Here is an 18,230-nt window from a genome sequence, read left to right on the forward strand (position 1 = left end):
TTATATAGGACTACCTGCTAGTCATCTCCTTCAGATCATTTGGCTTGGCTGCTTTTTGTTTTAAGCTCAACACCATTAGGGCAGAGCTGTGATCTGTGACTACAGTATATCTACGGAGTCTGAAACACACACCCTGCCTCGCCATTGGCCCAGGAAGCCACACACCCTGCCTCGCCATTGGCCCAGGAAGCCACACACCCTGCCTCGCCATTGGCCCAGGAAGCCACACACCCTGCCTCGCCATTGGCCCAGGAAGCCACACACCCTGCCTCGCCATTGGCCCAGGAAGCCACACACCCTGCCTCGCCATTGGCCCAGGAAGCCACACACCCATCATCATCGGTTGAGGCTGCTGCTCCCTTCTTCTGCAGCTCTGCCTCCTCTGATTGGCTGCTATGTATAACCAGACGTTTATCAGAAACTCGGCAGGAAGTCAGCGCATAGAAAGAAAATTTCTACTATGGAAAGGGTAAAATGATTACAAAATATTACAGATTACTAAAATACCAGCAAGGAGAAAAAAAAAAAAAGGACCCTCCGGAAAGTGTGAAATTTCAAGGAGTACGAAGAATGCCCATCCACGCTGTCATGGTGTATATACAGGATGGGCTTTCCTCTCGCTATATGGTAGCCATCACCATAGATATCAGAGTTCTAGAGGGCAGCAGTCCATGGTGGTCAGTCTTTGACCCAAAAATAGACAGGTAGCAAGTCAACAAGAGGCCTAAACACACAGTCATACAGCCATATTTTTAGTTTTACATACATATATTTGACGGCAAAAACTAAAAAGAGGATCCAAGCGGAAGGGATTGTCCTTTCAACTTTTTTGGCATATGAATGCAATGTGGATGTGAATAATTAACAACAATGCTAAACAAAGAAACACACCGACTATGAAAGTCTCCCTCTTGCACTTCATAAATCGGTATCCTGGTCCGGGTTTTATGGGTTTGGTTCTACGCACTCGGGAGCGGCCCACACATCGAGAATTGTAACTTTTTTTTTTTGTAGAACTTGTAGTAAAAGCCGTTAAATAAATAGAAACACGCAAAACAAACAAGGCGGCTGCTGAAGCGGTTATATTCTAGGAACTTCATACTGAAGAACATGTGTTAGGGAAAGTATGTCTGAAAGGAGCGCTGGAAAGGATGGCTGTGCTACATGTGCAGTTCAGAGAAGGTTCGGGACAAATACTTGGCAGCGCTCCTATTCCTGATTGGGAACCAGCGGAGTCATTCGCTACTGTTCCCCTTTCAGGCCACGGCCTGTAAAATTATTTACTTTCTTATTTGGATAGTGGCTGCTGAACTCACCGAAAGTTACAGACTGAGCACAGGGCAAGGTCTTTCAGGGGAACCCAAAACGGTGTTTTTCTCTGCATGCCGTTTAACCCTTTCCTGCTAGTACTCTATTAAAATCATTTTTGTAAAAAAGAAAAAAAAAAAAAAAAAAAAAAGTTAAAATAAAAGTTTCTATTGGAACTCACATCAAACTGCGGGTTTCTCCCCCAAAAAATCTGGCAGGGGCAGGTTTCAATCAGCTGGTTGCCAAGATATATTTTGAAAGGGTTTATGGCATTTCTGAGTTCTGTCAGTAGGGGTGTGGCGCGGGTTCGGCCTGTATTTGCAGCTGTGTGACTTTTACAAAATGTCTAGGAAGGCGAAATTTTGTCTTTTGCCTCTGCGGATCACGTTAGTGAGGTCAGACCTCGGTCATTGCAGAATTAGGGCTTGCTTTACATTTTTCTTGGTCATAACAGGCTCAGCACTAAGATGCATTGAAATAGGTCACAGAAGGAAGTATGCTCAGCAATACATGTAAAAGAGTGGTAAGATTATGCCATTTGCTATAATCTATACTCTTGTATGGGAGTTTTCCGAGACTTTAGGAAAGAAAAAAAAAATGCAGGGAATGACAAGATAAACTATCTAGGACTCACGCATTAGAGGATCCAGCGCTCTGGATGTGGAAGCCCAAAGGGGGAGTCATAAGTTGTTCATGTGACCTCTACAGCCAAACGCTGACCTCACCGGTCACATGTGGTCCATGGCAGTGCTGAGGCCAGCGATTGGCTGCAAGCGGTCATGTGAACGATGAACAGCACATGACCAGAGTAGCTGTGCTGGAACAGTGGGACCTTTACCTGATGAGTAGAGATGAGCGAATCTACTCGGTTTGGGTGTTTTTGAACTCGAGCACCGCTTTTTCCGAGTAACTCACTACTCGGACGAAAGGATTTGGGGGGGGGGGGTGCCGTGGTGGAGCGGAGGTAGCAGTGGGGAACAGGGGGGAGCTCTCTCTCTCTCCCCCTCCCCCCCCCCTGCAACCCCCTCGCGCCCCCCAAATCTTTTCATCCGAGTAGTCAGTTACTCGGAAAAAGCGGCGCTCGAGTGCAAAAACACCCGAACCGAGTAGATGCGCTCATCTCTACTGGTGAGTACTTTATAGTTTACCATTCCCTGCTGTCAGGGTACGGACCCACATAGCTTGTCTGCTGCCGAATTTTTGGATGGGAAACCTGGAGCATTTGCGGAGACGTAGACGAATCTCCTCCACAAGCCACAAAAACAGTGTGAAAATTGAGATGTAGCGTGTCGATTTATGCTGCCGATTTTCACAGGGATTTCATCTTTTGGGTGTAAACTGCAGAAACAGCGAAGAATTATCTAAACAACTTTTGCGCACCAATTGCTGAAAGCCTGTGGAAACGCCCCGAGCTAGATGTTATAAAGGTATATTCACGCGGGGAGTTTCCATATCAATTCCTCACTAAAATCCATGCACCAGTCATTGGAATCCGGATTGTTCTACCGCAGATCTGAACCGACATTTCTCTTTTTAATGCGAATCGCCATCAGAACTTCTGCAAGCGGATTCTGCCTATTCACAAGGGTTCAATCCACGTGTGGATTTTCGGTGAAATTGGCGGCTTAGCTGCGGACCTCTGCCATGGCTTTAGAGGCAGAATACGACAAAAAAATCCACAGCGGATTCCAGAGTGTGAACATAACCCAAGTGTCCTTGTAAAGCCCTTCAAGGGTGGATTCACACAAGCGCCTTTCTCCCTGGGCCGCTTTCACAGGGTCGAGAAAATCGTACGAATATTAACCATGTCCTATATTTTTGCGTTCCTTAGAACGCATTTCCCATTGTTTTCAACAGGAAAACACATTGCACGAAAATGATGGGAGGCATTTTTTTTTTACTATAGCAGCAAGGTGGATGACATTTACAAAATCCGGTCTACACGCCACGTGGAAAAGGACATGCGGCGTGGAGTATAAATCTGCAGCATGCCAATTTTGGCACCGGATACTCTGCAGGATCCACCTATTCTAAAAGAGGGGGTGAATTCTGCAACAAAGCCCTCTCCACATGCTGCAGGTTGTGATGCAGACTTTCAGCTGCCAGTCTGCCTGAGGCAGACCTGCCGCATGTGAACATGCCCCAATAGTGGAAACCATTGCACCGCTTGTCAGATGGAGATAATTACTGGGGAGTGTTTGAAAAACTGCATGCGGCTTTTGCCATAATATTACCACATTTATGGTTTTCTTAAATGAACCCCCCAATCATGGTAAAACAATAGTGCACATTATATGATAATATAAAGTCCCCCCTCCATTAGGCTACAGTCACACGGACGAGCGCGATATCAGACCGAGAAACCCTGCCCGATATTGCGTTTGTAAACGTGCGTTTTATCATCGCTACGAAATTACGATCCTCCGGCTCTTGTTTTGCGCGAATTAAAGGATTGGCAAGTGTTTCCCATTGATTTCAACGGGCAACATCGCACTCTGAACCTTTAGAAGCATTTACACACCTACTTGTGAATGATATCAGTATTTCCTCTAATTCGCTTTTCTTACTGGTCCCTGAACGCGTTGGGTCATATAAGGGCAAGGTGTTTTGCAAGTAGAAACAAAAGACGGCAACAGCTGAATTAAGGGCATAGAGCAGATTTTGCAAGATGGGAAATTCTGCATGGAGGCGGATTTGTAATCAGGCCAGACCTCTGCATTGTATTTCTGCTCAAAACACCAAGAAAGATGAACTTGGGCCGCTGCGATAAGTAAGATAAGTGTCTACATACAGAGGGCCACCGGGGTGAGCAGAAAGTGCTGGCTCATGTCTGTGTTGGGCATGCATGCGGCAAACTTCAGAGAAGTGTACAATTCCATCGCGAGTCGGCAGGGTGACCGACTATTTCCGTAATCACCAGCCGGGGGTACTTACCTGTCTCAGGCCTAGAAGAAAAGGCATCCTGCAGTCTCATTCTCCTCGCCAGCGTGTGATCTGACAAAGAACTCCAGCAGCAGCGTTTCCTCGTGTGTACTGGGCAGCCGCGCTGAAGTCGTATTTAAACAAGGCCTTTATTGGCAGGCACTATTAAGTAAACAGGGTCCCGGGACACAGTATGCACTGGCTCTACTCCCCTCCCTCAGCCTGACAAATCCGAGACAGCTGCCAAGATGGAAATGACATCACATCAGAGTCCAAGACAGCTGTTCATTAACCGCTTCAGGACCAGAGCGGAGAGGAGCAGTGATTGAACGCATAGTCTGGATGGAAACGAGGTTACTATACCTTCCTTTCACACAGATAGACTAGCGCTAAAAAAAAAAAAAAAAAAAACAAAAAAACAACAACGTTGGATTGTGCGAATTTGAACGATAACGGTTCAGAGTAAGCAGGTCAAGGACAAACGAGAATCTGTCATGTTTCGTCGTTTGCCCGTGCGACCGATAAATCGCTCCATGTAAAAAGAGCTTTGGCTCGTTTTTACATTAAAAATTTTTTTTTACCCCCCCTCAAATGTTATTTAAACCCCATCCATAGGGAAGTTTCTGATCACCGTTGCCCAACTGCTGGGACCCCCACTGATCGCAAGAAACCACTAGGATGTAGACAGCATGGTGGCTCAGAGGTGATCACTGCTGCTTCACAGTGTTGGGGTCCTGCATTCAAATCTGGCCAAGGGCAACATCTGCAAGGAGTTTGCATATTCTCCCTCACCAATAGGCAAATACAGACTGTGAGCCAGGGCCATATGTAAATGATGACAGTGTACAGTGCATTCTGAATCGGTTTGTGTGAAGAACAAGTTAACAAGCCCTATTCTCGCTGATCGGTGTTCATTACACAGCGCACATGTAAAAAAGGCCCTTAACCCTTTGCAATCCAATTTTGGATTCTGGGTTTCCTAGGGTTTTTTTTTTCTTTCTGACATTATACAATGGCGCCACCTACTAGCTAGAGACAGTACTGCGGTATGGGACATGCTGGAGAGGCCCCCCGACAACAGAGCGGCCGGTAATATACAGTAAGAATACCCTGCCGGACGTCTTCAGACATCGGAAGCTGTGCAACCTTCAGTCAGAATGTCTTTACACATCAGACAGTGGATTGGAAAGGGTTAACCCACTACAATGCCAACAAACCAGGCACATTTGGTGTCCATCCACTGTATTGTACCTTTGTGATTTTGCATTATTGGGTTACAAGAGACCATTAGTCTTACTATCCTCTTGTCATTGACAATCCTGTGTGCCATTTGGTTACACTGTTGATATAATACAATGCAACCAAATACTGCAGTGTACAAAATTTCCACAAAGCCCAAAGAATAATTTATAGGTTAGTACAAAACAGTCCTATATAGCAAACTAGTTCGGACATGTTTCTCCAATGCTATACTGAAGTATGTCGAAAGAAGAAAAAAAAAAAAAAGAACCTGAAAAGTATTACTACATTCTTAAACAACATGGTAGGAGACTGGAAAAACAAAATAGCTGACTGGATTAGAAAGGTTGGTGAGAGTTTAACACGTATACCCGACGTATCGCCTCACAAACAACTTTGTGCATTACATGTGCATTTTCCACGACTAAATCCCAGGAATGCATAAGACGACCAAATACACTTCAATAACAACTTCATGTAACAAGGAGGTGAAAAATCCCTATAAAATCCCGAAGTCTGCGTCATAGAAAGGTGGCGATTACTGAGCTTTTAAGTTATATTAAAAAAGGGGCTTCTGTGGCAAGACCGGGTCCCAAAAGCAGGTACAATAAGATTCTAAGGCATAGGGGCGAGCGCGTTATCTGGCCGTGAAACTCAGCCCCATATTGCGCTTGTGAACGTGCGATTTACATGCGGAGGGCAGGGCGTTTTTTAGGCAAAAAAGTATTGAATCTGTGAAGTTCCTATCCTGAGGTTTCACACGTAATAGAGGATTGGAAGGGTTTGCCATTGATTTCAATGGGAAACCTTGCATGCAGAACGAACGCCATGCAAGACATTAAAAGGTCCCATTGAAATCAATGGGGCGATGAGTTCCGAGGAATGCGAAAAGTTAAAGCATGCAATGATCCCCCCCATCGCTCGTATATAGGACTCCATTAAGGAAAAAAAAAGGAGGGCGTGGGGGGGGGGGAGGGGTGTCATATTCCCAGAAGATTTGCGCATCTCGAGACGCACAAATATCGCGTGATTTTCCCAGCCGTGTCTTAAAAACACTGTCCTTTAAATTACCTACATCTACTAATGTAGATTGATGCTAAATCAGCGAACATGTAGAACTCGTTCTGCCTCTCGTTCTACGTCATCCAACAAGTCTGTGCCTTCCGTAGGTCTGACGATTACCCAATGTAACAAAGTGACTGCTACTATTATCTGTTATCTTCAGCCGATTTATTAGTGCCTACATGTTATGGCAAAACACAAATGAATAACAAGTACAGAGTCGGAGCCGGCCGGGCGAAAGGAGTGTCTGTTATGTAAATGGAAGGTTGCTAGATTGGGCCTTCCGTAAGAGGCGATTCGCAGCCAGCCAGCGCCACAAAGCGTGTAGCCACAATAATGGGCACAAGGAGATATTTATAGAAGACACGTACCGTGGAGTGCTGGGAAGTCTGCAGTAAATAGTTAAACAAAAAATGAAAGGGGGGCAGTCACCGACAAGAATGAAAACAGAGGTCAGATAGGCAAGAGTGAGGAGATGTCCATGAGAAAGTCAACTGGACTTAGACAAAACAGCGGGCAATTAGAGGGCTGCCAGACGGTCACCATAACAAAACCCAATGTGAACGTTTATATGAATTACATGCTAGATCAGCATGGGATGCAATAACATGGCACTTGTCAGACTGGAGGCAAATAGCGCCACCACTTGAACATGCCCTGTGACAGCAGGGTATTATACAGATGCCCTGCTAAGCTGAATCATAAGGTAATGGCACCCATTTAATGGCCTCCTGAAACGCCAGAGGCTGAAATATAGCCTACCATCTGTCCCCTCACATAAAAAAGGGAACCCATCACCACCATCATCTCACCTGTAAATCAATCACTTCATTTCTAATACCTTCCCATTTTTAATAAACCCAGATACCTTCGCAATTGGGTTGCAAGGTTATTCTGCATCATATGCAAAAATCAGCTGAGAAGAGTCACCTGGCCGAGAAGAGTCATGCTGATTTATGAGCTGCCAAGCCAACCATGCCCCCTTTCTCTTGATAGAATGCTTGTCAGGAACTATGTCTATCAGGAGTAAAGCCCCATTTACCGGCAACAATTATCACTCAAAATTCATTCAAACGATGCTTTTGAGCGATAATCGTTGCATGTAAATGCTTCCATCTTTTACTCTTCGGCTGAACGATGGTTTTTAGGGGAGCATAAAATCCATTGTTCAGCCAGAGAGAGATAGCAGGGACTACACGCTGTGTTCTCCACGGGAGAAGCTGATTAGATTGTATTCAGTTGATAATCCGCAGTAGCCCATGCTAAGACAAGGCAGCTGAGTGCAAAGTCTAGACCACATACTGGGATTTGCCAACCGCTTCTGGTGGCTCATTTACACGCAAATAAAGCTAATAAAGTGCTAATGGGCATTAGTGTCCATTAGCACTTTATGCAAAATGATCCCTAGACCTGTCAATCTTTCAAAAGATTGTCTTTGCATGTAAAATGAGCCTAAGGGTCGGTGGCAAACATTTGAATTTGCATTGAGGAATTCACAGACGGTGTCTGCAGCAAATACCGTTCATAACACGCTATGCAAAAATCGTTTTTTCCTACACACGCGTGCAAATGAGGAGGAAAAAAAAACAAAAACAAAAATACATAGCATGGTCTATATTTGTGCGGGCACCGCACGGATGACTTCTATTGAAGTTAATGAAGGCTGTTCGACCCACGGCTCATTCACAATTGACATTATGAATAGGTCACGGGTACCCACGTCATCGCCTAGCAACAGTTCGGGAAAAACAAAGATTTAAAAAAATAAAAGATAAAAAAACAGTAAAAATCTGTGCTGTATGACAGATAGATACAACAGGTACAAAGGGTTGCTGGTTGTGGCTGGATACAGATTCCACTGCGGGCTCCCGTATGCAGAATTCGACCCGTTTGTTTGCAGCCAGCCAAAAGGGGCAGGTTTAGCTGTGCAGCTCATGAATCAGCAGGACTCTTCTCAGCTAGACGACTCTTCCCTGGAGGATGACTTTAGAATCCCACTGCGCAAGTACATGGCTTCATTAGAAAAAAAAAAAATGTAGGGACTGGAAGGGATTGATTTTTCTTCCCCTGCTGGTGAGTGAAGTTATTTTGCAGGATTAGATGGTGGTAACAGGTCCCCCCCATTAAAGGGCTCCCCGTCATGACGTGCCTTTTTTAAGGAAATCGAGCTCAGTTTTCTTAACTGTATGATACCCTTCAGATCAGTACAAAAACACCCGTATATTAAATCCCTTTCCATAGACCATAACGGGTACGTTTCATCAAAGACACACAAACGCACTGGCTCTCTATCATGATCCGCCAAACGGATTAAATACAGGCTTGAAATAGGCTCATCTGAAAGCCGACTTGGGCTACCCACACACGGGCAAGCGCGATATCGGGCCGAGAAACTCGGATTCCGATCTCACGAGCGATAAGAGGATCGGAGGGGTTTCGCACTTATTTCAATGGGAAACCTAAGATCGCACGGCCTGCGATTCATTAAAAGGTCCCATTACATAACAATGGGCGATGCGTTCTGAGGAATGCAATAGCATAGGACACGCAGCGGTATTTTTTTCCTGTGGCATGCAGTTTGCCCACACACGTGTTTTGGGACACACCTCGTCATGTGATCATGCACCTTCTGTGTAGGTTAGAAGCTAGATAACTATTTGCATCTGCATTCTTGTATTCGGTAAATGCTAGTATTGCTTCCTTTTTACTTGGCGTCATCGTCGGATTGCACAACTACCATCTCCACGTGACGCTGCACCCTTGTGGTATTCATCACATGTGCAAAACCCTGTGGGAGCAAATAATACCATCTGCGGCCTCGTCATATCACACGTACAACATGTAGCATAGGAGGATAGTCACACATGGCAAGGTTACACAGCAGGAGGTTCACGGACAAGTAATACCTCAACAGGGAAGAAAAGTTTCCCAGTTGCCAATTACCCACTCAACAACATTCACCCCCTTTATTACAGGTAGGCACGGTATGCTGTAGGCATTTGCCATAGTTACTCCTTAATATGGGTTGCCAAGTGCAGATAGACCATCCCATTCACATAGAGCAGGTTGGTCAGCGATTGGCATTCGGGAACCGCACACATGGTAACAGAGGTATGAGCAGGCACAATGTTTAAGGTTCTGCATAACACACCCCGAACTAATAACTTGACAGTCCAGTTGTTTCATATAGCATTGCTGCCATCAGATTGGGCATTATTATATGGTGCCACTTGCCAGCTTTCTCACACTATTGTGCCCATGAAGTAATATAAGCAAATAAGTGGTGCCAACGCAGTAATATCAACACTGTTGATTGCTGGGTTGCACCCGGACTCTGTATTGTCACAGTTGGCACGTCCAGGTGCTGCCAGACAATTGGAGATTTTACATGTGCGGCATGTACCAGCGCCCATATGCCAGTTTAATACAAGCATAAGAGGGGTGCATACGTGCACCCGTATTATAGCTGCAAGTCCCGAAATGACTGCATCATGGTGTGGCGATAGTGGAGCATCAGATCTGCGACTAATCTGAGCGCACAAATACACCCGCCTTATGCTTGTAGTTACATTACATTTACACGGCAGAGTTGTTGCAAAAATTTCTGAAACTTTCTTATTCTTCTGAATGGGTTTGTAGAAATGCATGCAAGTTGCAGAAACACCACTTAAAAAGGGGTTATCCTGGATTAGAAAAACATGGCAAACACAGCGCCACCTCTTTCCAAAGGATGTGTCTGGTATTGCAGCTAAGTTCCAATTCACTCAATTCACTTTAATGGAGCTTAGCTGCAATACCACACACATTATGGCTATGGGTGGGGTGGGGGGGGGGCGTTGTTTAGAAAGCAGCCGTAGTTTTCTAACCCTGGACCACTTCCTTAAGTGTGGGTTCACACGTAGCTGATATTTTGAGGGGGATTCCATGCAGACAGCTACCATTGAAGTAAATGGAGCCCGTCCAACCCGCGGCCCTTCCTCAGTCATCGTTGATTGGTGGTCACTAGCACAGGTGGGTCATCTAGAAGAACCAACATAACGGGTTCCTTTGAGTTCTTTCAAGGTGTAATGTGAAATAAATGCTAAGGCTCTGTTCACATTCTTCTATTTCAGCACAATTTCTTAGAGATTACGACAAATCTGACGACCGGTAAATAAAGGCTTAGATAGTCAGATGTCTTCATGTTAATGAGCAGCAGGTATTCCCATGTCAATAGGCTGAGCTGTCCAAGGTATTCACACCAGGCAGAAGTAGAACACAACAGCCGCAGTCAGATTTGTCTGCAGCGCTGATCATCTTCCAGGAGGAAACATATTTACTAAACTGTGAAAACGAATTAGAAGTAGTGAGAAAAAGTAATAAAAGGTAGATTAAAGACTTTAGATTTTCCGTTTCCTGGCTACAAAGCGGGTTACTCAAGAGGTAGAGCCGCACTTCAAACGTTGCCCCTTTGTTGACTTTCCGTGGTGTGCCGGGACATACTAGTCGTACAGTAAACACCTTGTGGTTCCTTTCTACCCAGCAGGAGGGGTCATATATACATATTTCATCACTCTAACCCACATATATACTACGTATAGCACTCCGGCTTTCCTCCGCATTTGCTGACATGATGTCCATTGTGACACATCAGACGATAGCAGCAGCCAATCATATGCCACTACAATGATGGCTGAGTAAAGTGAAATATTTAGTTTCTTCCTCCACTAAAATTATCTTCGGTAGCTCTATTTATGCGGTATCAAAGTAGACTGGAATAACACGCTCCAAGTAGTGATACTATATGGTTGCAATGTTTGTAATTGTGCCTACATTTGCATACGTACTAACAACCTCTTTAACCTGCACAGTTGATTGAATTGCATACTTTTGCCAACCCCCCCAAAAAAACCAATATATATTCATTCAGTAAATACGCTTCGCAAGAGGATACCAAATGCCTCTATCTGTACTCAAGTAGAGCGTTCTCTGAAGTCAATGGGATTGAGCTTGCAGTACCACTCTAGGCCACTACCTGGTGTATGGAGCTGTTCTGGCACACAATAGCTACAGCAGACATTTGACCAATGGGGGTACAGAGCATCAGCCTTCCACACAGATTAGATATTGATGACCCATCATGAAAATTGGTCATCAATGGTGTTGTCCATGGCAGAAATTTAAAAAAAAGAAGTCGCCAAAATATCGTCCCCCTGCTTTGAGCAGAAAGGACAGCTGTGTTGACTTAGCACTGATGCCTTGCGGTGCTGCAGTTGTAGCTTTGAATTGGACCTTGATGGAGGAAAGGGGAGTGGGGAGGAGGCGGGAGATTTGAACCTGAGACCCCACGCAACCATTTTTTACTCCTCTTGACAATAATTGGGGGGGGGGGGGGGGGGGGGGGATCCAGATCAGGAGGAGTCCTGATTGACTTTTTTTTATTTTTATTTTTTTTAAATAGTGAGTTACTCCCAACCTGATTTCAATAATCACCCAACACAAAATCATCAATATCACAACTCCACAGGAATGCTCTGAGGCACGTACTTGATACCCCAGAAGGCACTCTTGACATTGATTGGGTTCACAGAGCCATAAGGATACCCAATGTGTATGCCAGGGGATTTTCCTATGCGCAAATCAAAAACACGATCTGAATAGAGTTTTTTTTTTTTCCCTCTTTCATACACGCCTAGTACAGAGCAAAAACATGATCTGAACATGATCTTAAAGGGGTTGTCCCGAGGCAGCAAGTGGGTCTATACACTTCTGCATGGCCATAATAATGCACTTTGTAATGTACATTGTGCATTAATTATGAGCCATACAGAAGTTATAAAAAGTTTTATACTTACCTGCTCCGTTGCTGGCGTCCTCGTCTCCATGGTGCCGACTAATTTTCGCCCTCCGATGGCCAAATTAGCCGCGCTTGCGCAGTCCGGGTCTTCTCCTCTTCTCTATGGGGCTCCGTGTAGCTCCGTGTAGCTCCGCCCCGTCACGTGCCGATTCCAGCCAATCAGGAGGCTGGAATCGGCAATGGACCGCACAGAAGCCCTGCGGTCCATGAAGACGGAGGATCCCGGCGGCCATCTTCAGCAGGTGAGTATGAAGACGCCGGACCGCCGGGATTCAGGTAAGCGCTGTGCGGGTGGTTTTTTTAACCCCTGCATCGGGGTTGTCTCGCGCCGAACGGGGGGGGGGGGTTTAAAAAAAAAAAACCCGTTTCGGCGCGGGACATCTCCTTTAAGTGTGATCAGGTTACAGAAAATGGGTCATCGTAAAGCGAAGGCTTTTGGTTTTTTTTTTACATTTTCAAATGTCACAAAATATTTAGCAAAAAAAAAAGAAAATTAAAAATTAAATAGCCTACAGTTTTCACACTGATCACTAAACCTATAATAGCCTGACACTTCCTGTTCTGTAGAGAAAACTTTTCCATCATCATCACTGGCTGAATTACAGTGAAAGGCGATATACATTTTTTTATTATATGAAATGGGATCCTCTATTCATTATAGGTGCCACTGCTCACCTCTTCCCCCTCCCTGCACATTGACCTCTTGGGTCACACAGTATGCCCACAAAACTCTCCCACAGAAGTTAAAGTGTCAGCTCCTGCTCACTGTGCAAATGGCCCATGAGGCTGCTGTAAGGCATATTTCTGCAGCAGAGGCGATAGAATCAAAGCATTGACAATCAAAATAAAAGCATGAAAAAAAAATTGAACAATGTTTCATTATATAGTTTTAACGAGTAAAAAATACTGATGATGCATTCTCATTAAATGTACCCCGACAATAAAACACTCTGGGGGCTGCACGCCAACGTCCCTCCAGTAGATGCCCTCATTTAAAAGACAAAATTTGTTTCCAAACCAGATTGACTATAAGAAGTGAAAGCGACTTTCCCACTTTGTCCAATAGCTGTTACTATAAACACTTCAGCAGACACGTGAGGGGGTATTGCAGTCATTTTGGTTGTACTGCTTCATACGTGGGTAAAACCCCTCTAAGAACAGGCAACAGACAGGCACGAAATCAGCCAAGTCACATGAAACAGACCAGTCACGGCCCATTACTCAGCATGGGAGAACTGCAGAGGCAGATCTGGGCGAGAAATCTTCTACTAGACTATTAACCCTTTGCAATCCAATTTTGGATTCAGGATTTCCTAGGGGGCTTTCTCTTTCTGCCATTATACAATGGCACCATCTGCTGGCTAGAGCCAGTAATGCAGTATGTGACATGCTGAAGAGGCACCCTGGGAACAGAGCGGCCAGTAATCAACAGTAGGAATACCCTGCCGGACGTCTTCCGACATTGGAGCTGTACAGCCTTCAATCAGAATGTCTTTAGACATCAGACAGTGGATTGGAAAGGTTTAAAGCCGTTATCTGGTTACAATTATTATTTTTTTTTAACCGTTGCATTCCCAGACTCAACTTTTTAATTTCTCTGCCGACACCGCTGTAGGAGGGCTGGTTTTCTGGTAGAACAAGTTGTATCTTCTTAATAGTATCTTTTAGGGGTACATATAATGGATTGTGCAACAATTATTAGTTTTTTTTATTTTAAGGGATATTGGTGGCGGCGACTACACAATCGAACTTTGGATTTCATTCAGCATGCAGAGTAAATAATAGGATAACATTCTCTGGGTCAATGCAATACCAGCAATACCAAGTTTATACAGTTTTTAGGTTTTGCTATTATTGTACACTAAAAGCACTACGGGGGTAAAAGGCTGACCTGGATAGACAGTGTCTAAGGCCGAACAAAGAGCCACGCTATTATTTAATGTTTTTATAGATTTCCTTTTGTGTTGTCGCGTTCCAAGAGCCATAACATTCTTATTTTTCCATCGACGGAGCTGTATGAAGGCCCGTTGTTTGTGACATGAGCTCTAGTCTTCATGTTCCACATTTACGAGGACATAACATGGTGATCGCTTTTATTCCATTTTTTTCTAGAGGCAAAATTTATTTTTTTCCAGCGTTCCCCATGTGGTATAAATATCTTAAATTCATTCTGCGGGTCAGTACGGTTATGTTGATGCTAAATGTAAGCTTTTTTTTCTACAACTATTGCACTTTTTTTTTTTATTATTATTACTTTTTTGACTGCCGCATTCAAAGACACCCCCCCCCCCCCCCATGGGACAAGTTGTACTTCTTCATGGAATCATCTGATGATCTCTAGGACTTTGCTTTCTATTCTGTTTTTATGAGATATTCAGAACTAGCTCATGCTCGGTTTGTGCACCAAAGGTCCCCATAGACGTCTATGCAGATGTCCAGTACGCTGCGCAATTCTGCGGGACAAAAAAAAACAAAAAACACCACATCTTGAACTCCTTAGGCTAAGTAACTTTTTAAATCGGCGCGTGTTCGTCTGCTGCGTGCTAATGAACATGCCCTGCAGGCGCAAAAAGTAGACTTGTTCATGGTGCAAATACTTTGAGCTGAGGCTTGCGCAATTGCACATACACCCTTGTGAAGGAACCATAAGGGGCCGTCTGAGGACAGACATTGATGGTATATTCTGGCCATATGCCAGCGATGTCAGATCTGCGGAGCTCCAGCATCTGTGACCCCTGAACATCACCAGAATTGTGTTAGAAAACGCTGCGCCATTTCTATTTCTACCGGCTTTTTACAAAGGCTGAATGGCCTGGCCATTGTAAAGAATGACCAGTAAAATCTGAGTGCTGCCCCTTTACATTAGGGCACCTGCGGTCTGAACGGCACGATTCTGAAGGATGCGATATTTGACCAGGTTTGCTTCAGTAATAATGGGTATCCGTTAGGAATGTTACATCTATGAGAATCTATCATAATGCCGGTAGCTTTAGAAAGGGCATCTTTTCTCTCTTAAAGAGGACATGTACTGCCCCCTAATCATCAGGGCCAGCAGCACTGCCTTACAGCCAGGCCCCACTAACTGTGTTGCACCTCTTTCTTTGTGCCCCTCCTCCTCCCCTCCTATTACCTCAAAAACAACCTCTATTAGATTTGACTCGAAGCGTTAAATCAGTCACGTGGACAGTTTACAATGCGCCCTGTTGATGGAGGACATTGGGTTCTCTCTGTCCACTAAGAGAGAGGAAGAGATATAATGTGATATTTTAATAAACTGGACTTTTATTTATATGATGATTGGGAAAAGAGTGGGGTTAAATTTAATATTTTCAATTTCTTGTAATAAATTATTTTTTACTTTTTGTCCAACTAGAAGACTTGAACTTGCGATTATTTGATTACTTATACAATATACTGCAACACTTCAGTATTGCAGTATATTGCATTTTTGCTGGCATGCTATTAAGTCCTGCCACAAGCATGGCTTAATGGACATAAATACATGGCAACCCCGGGGGCCTTCACAAGGCCACATGCTGCCATGACACCCAAATGGCCACCTACAATCATGGTGCGGGTCAGCTGCTCAGGCGAGTGAGAAAGCCCATTCCTGTCATACATGTAAAGGGTTAGCTGGCACAATCAGCGTCAACTCAGATCCTGGCAGTGTGAGTTGTCAAAGACAGCAGATCCTATCATGTATAGAGTGGGCTCGGATCCCAAGCCCGCTCTATATAATGGCACTCTACATTCATCTTGAGTGGCGGACCCCAACCAATCAACTACTAATAACCTATCCAAAAGGATAAGGCATAAATAGCATTGCCCTGAATGAAAAATACTAATAAGTCCCATTCAGGACTCATTTATTAGTTCACAGGTTGCTGTCAAGTTCCGTTTTTTTGCAGCCATTTGCACAATACCTATATATGTGTGTCGTGGATTGCATCATACATGGAAACTATGATGCTTTGCTGGATCTATCTCACAATGGATCCTACCGAGTTACCCACTGTCTAAGTTGCAGAGACCTTCGAGGGTCAAATTTGATTGAATTTGCAACTGCAGCTGCAAATGGAGCATGAATGGCTGATGTGAACATAGCTTGAGGTGCAGCTATATGTCTGTACTACTATGTAACGGCGGTGCACTTCACTTCGCTTCTGAGCTAATGGAGTATTTATGTAGCTGCAGGAGGTGCAGCAAGCAAGCAGACACGAAGGAGAAATCCCCTATGGAACTACAGAACAGTGCTAATGGCAGCAATAACCAGATTCAATCAGGACATCGCGTCACGGCTTTTCGGAATTCATCAGGAAACAAGACGACTTAACTGGTTTTATAATAATATTTGTGGTGTGGAGCGTGAAGTTACTCATTTATCTGCTGTACTATGAACAGTATATACGGAGGGAACTGAAATAAAGGCTAAAGTACAAAACGCTTTCGTTAAAAAGGAGGATAAAAATGTGGGTGTAAATGAATTTATCTCAGTTTGTGGATACAGACAATAGGACAGCAGTGAAAGAACTGTTTGAAAATAACACCGTTACTAGTAAGTAAACCCTGATTCCGGGCTCTCCAGAAAACAAGATTCCTCATCAGTGTGTTAATCTGCCAGTAGTCAAACTAACGACAACCTGTCCGTCCGTTTGTGAGTGACTTACATGCTCTGTCCCTGATCACATGACGGTGACGTCATCAAAGGTCCTAGTGATGGAGTTACATGCTCCGCCCCTGATCATCACAGGTCCTGTATGCACTCAGCTGCTGTCCGGCTAGGTGTTCGTTAGTATTCCATAGCAATGGAGGCCACATGAGGTTTGTAGTCAACCTGTAATCTGCACAAGGATGCAGGACCTTTGATGACGTCACCGTCAAGTGATCAGGGGCAGAGCATGATGGTGATGTCATCACAAGTCCCTTATCTCCAGTGCTGTGCTGCTTCTGATCCCTGTTGTATGGGATGAACAAGGTATGCAGCAGAGCTATATAATTTCCTAATAATTACTAATCACAATATATGTATAGGAACGTGCAGATCCCCTTCCTTGTCATTGCTGCCCGTCCTTGGTTTATGTCCAGGGATCTCAGATGAAATGCTGAAAAACCACATACAGAAGGAATCCTGGGCAGCTCTGTAGTTGGTCATTATGGAGACCGGAGCCGGAGGTTCTTTCTGGAATTGGCTCTGGATTGCCCCAGCCAAGCGGGCTCCGGAAAAATTACAGGAGCTATGATTTTGTTTTTTGAAAGTGGAGAGTAAAAAAAAAATAAAAAAATAAAGAAAATAAAAAAGAACTGCAGCCGAGGGGGTTAAAGGGGTTGTACTAGAATTGCAAGTCATCCCAGTGTCCCCTGTCCTCCTCACTGGGCACTTGCTGCACAACCCACAACGAGGAGGAGACTGAAGAGAGAACTGGTCGCACACTCCATTCATCTTCAATGCAACAGCTAGAGATAGGCAAGCAGAAAACACTCGAGTATTTCCGGCAGCCCCATTTAATGGAGCACCGACCACACATGCTTGGATAGCGCTTCACTCTTTCTGACATCACTGCGGGGGGGCCTCGCAGTGACAGGCAGACGGGACACGAGTCTCCCTTTAGTTATACCTGGTGAACACGGCGCGCTGAAGATTTAAGAAAAAAAAATTAAATTAAAACCTATCAACATGTTGTAGGGATGCATCAAGATTCTTGATTACTAAGAGTCCAGCTACTAGGACCTCAAATCGATTGCTAAAGCAGGGCAGCTGAAGTGCTCACCCAAGCCCCGTCACTGCTGGCTAGCTGAAGACAGACTCAATAAGAAGTTATCAGAAACGTTAAACAAAAATTGGGTATAAAGCGCAACCTACAAA

General features: G+C 44.5%; 1 protein-coding gene across 2 annotated transcripts in view; it reads right to left on the reverse strand.

The window, feature by feature from the left end:
* Positions 1 to 18,230, reverse strand: part of WBP1L (WW domain binding protein 1 like) — a 47,667-nt gene that overhangs the window by 13,364 nt on the left and 16,073 nt on the right. Inside the window, exon 1 of one of the 2 annotated variants that reach the window (XM_066600917.1) lies at positions 4,243 to 4,390. The exons of the other annotated variant lie outside the window; for it this stretch is intronic. Coding sequence (XP_066457014.1) covers positions 4,243 to 4,269 — 27 coding nt within the window. The 5' untranslated portion in view covers positions 4,270 to 4,390. Of the gene's footprint in view, positions 1 to 4,242; positions 4,391 to 18,230 lie in introns of those variants that run through there. 2 annotated transcript variants of the gene reach the window in all.

Source organism: Eleutherodactylus coqui, chromosome 4 (assembly GCF_035609145.1).
Source record: "Eleutherodactylus coqui strain aEleCoq1 chromosome 4, aEleCoq1.hap1, whole genome shotgun sequence".
Classification (NCBI taxonomy): Eukaryota; Metazoa; Chordata; class Amphibia; order Anura; family Eleutherodactylidae; genus Eleutherodactylus; species Eleutherodactylus coqui.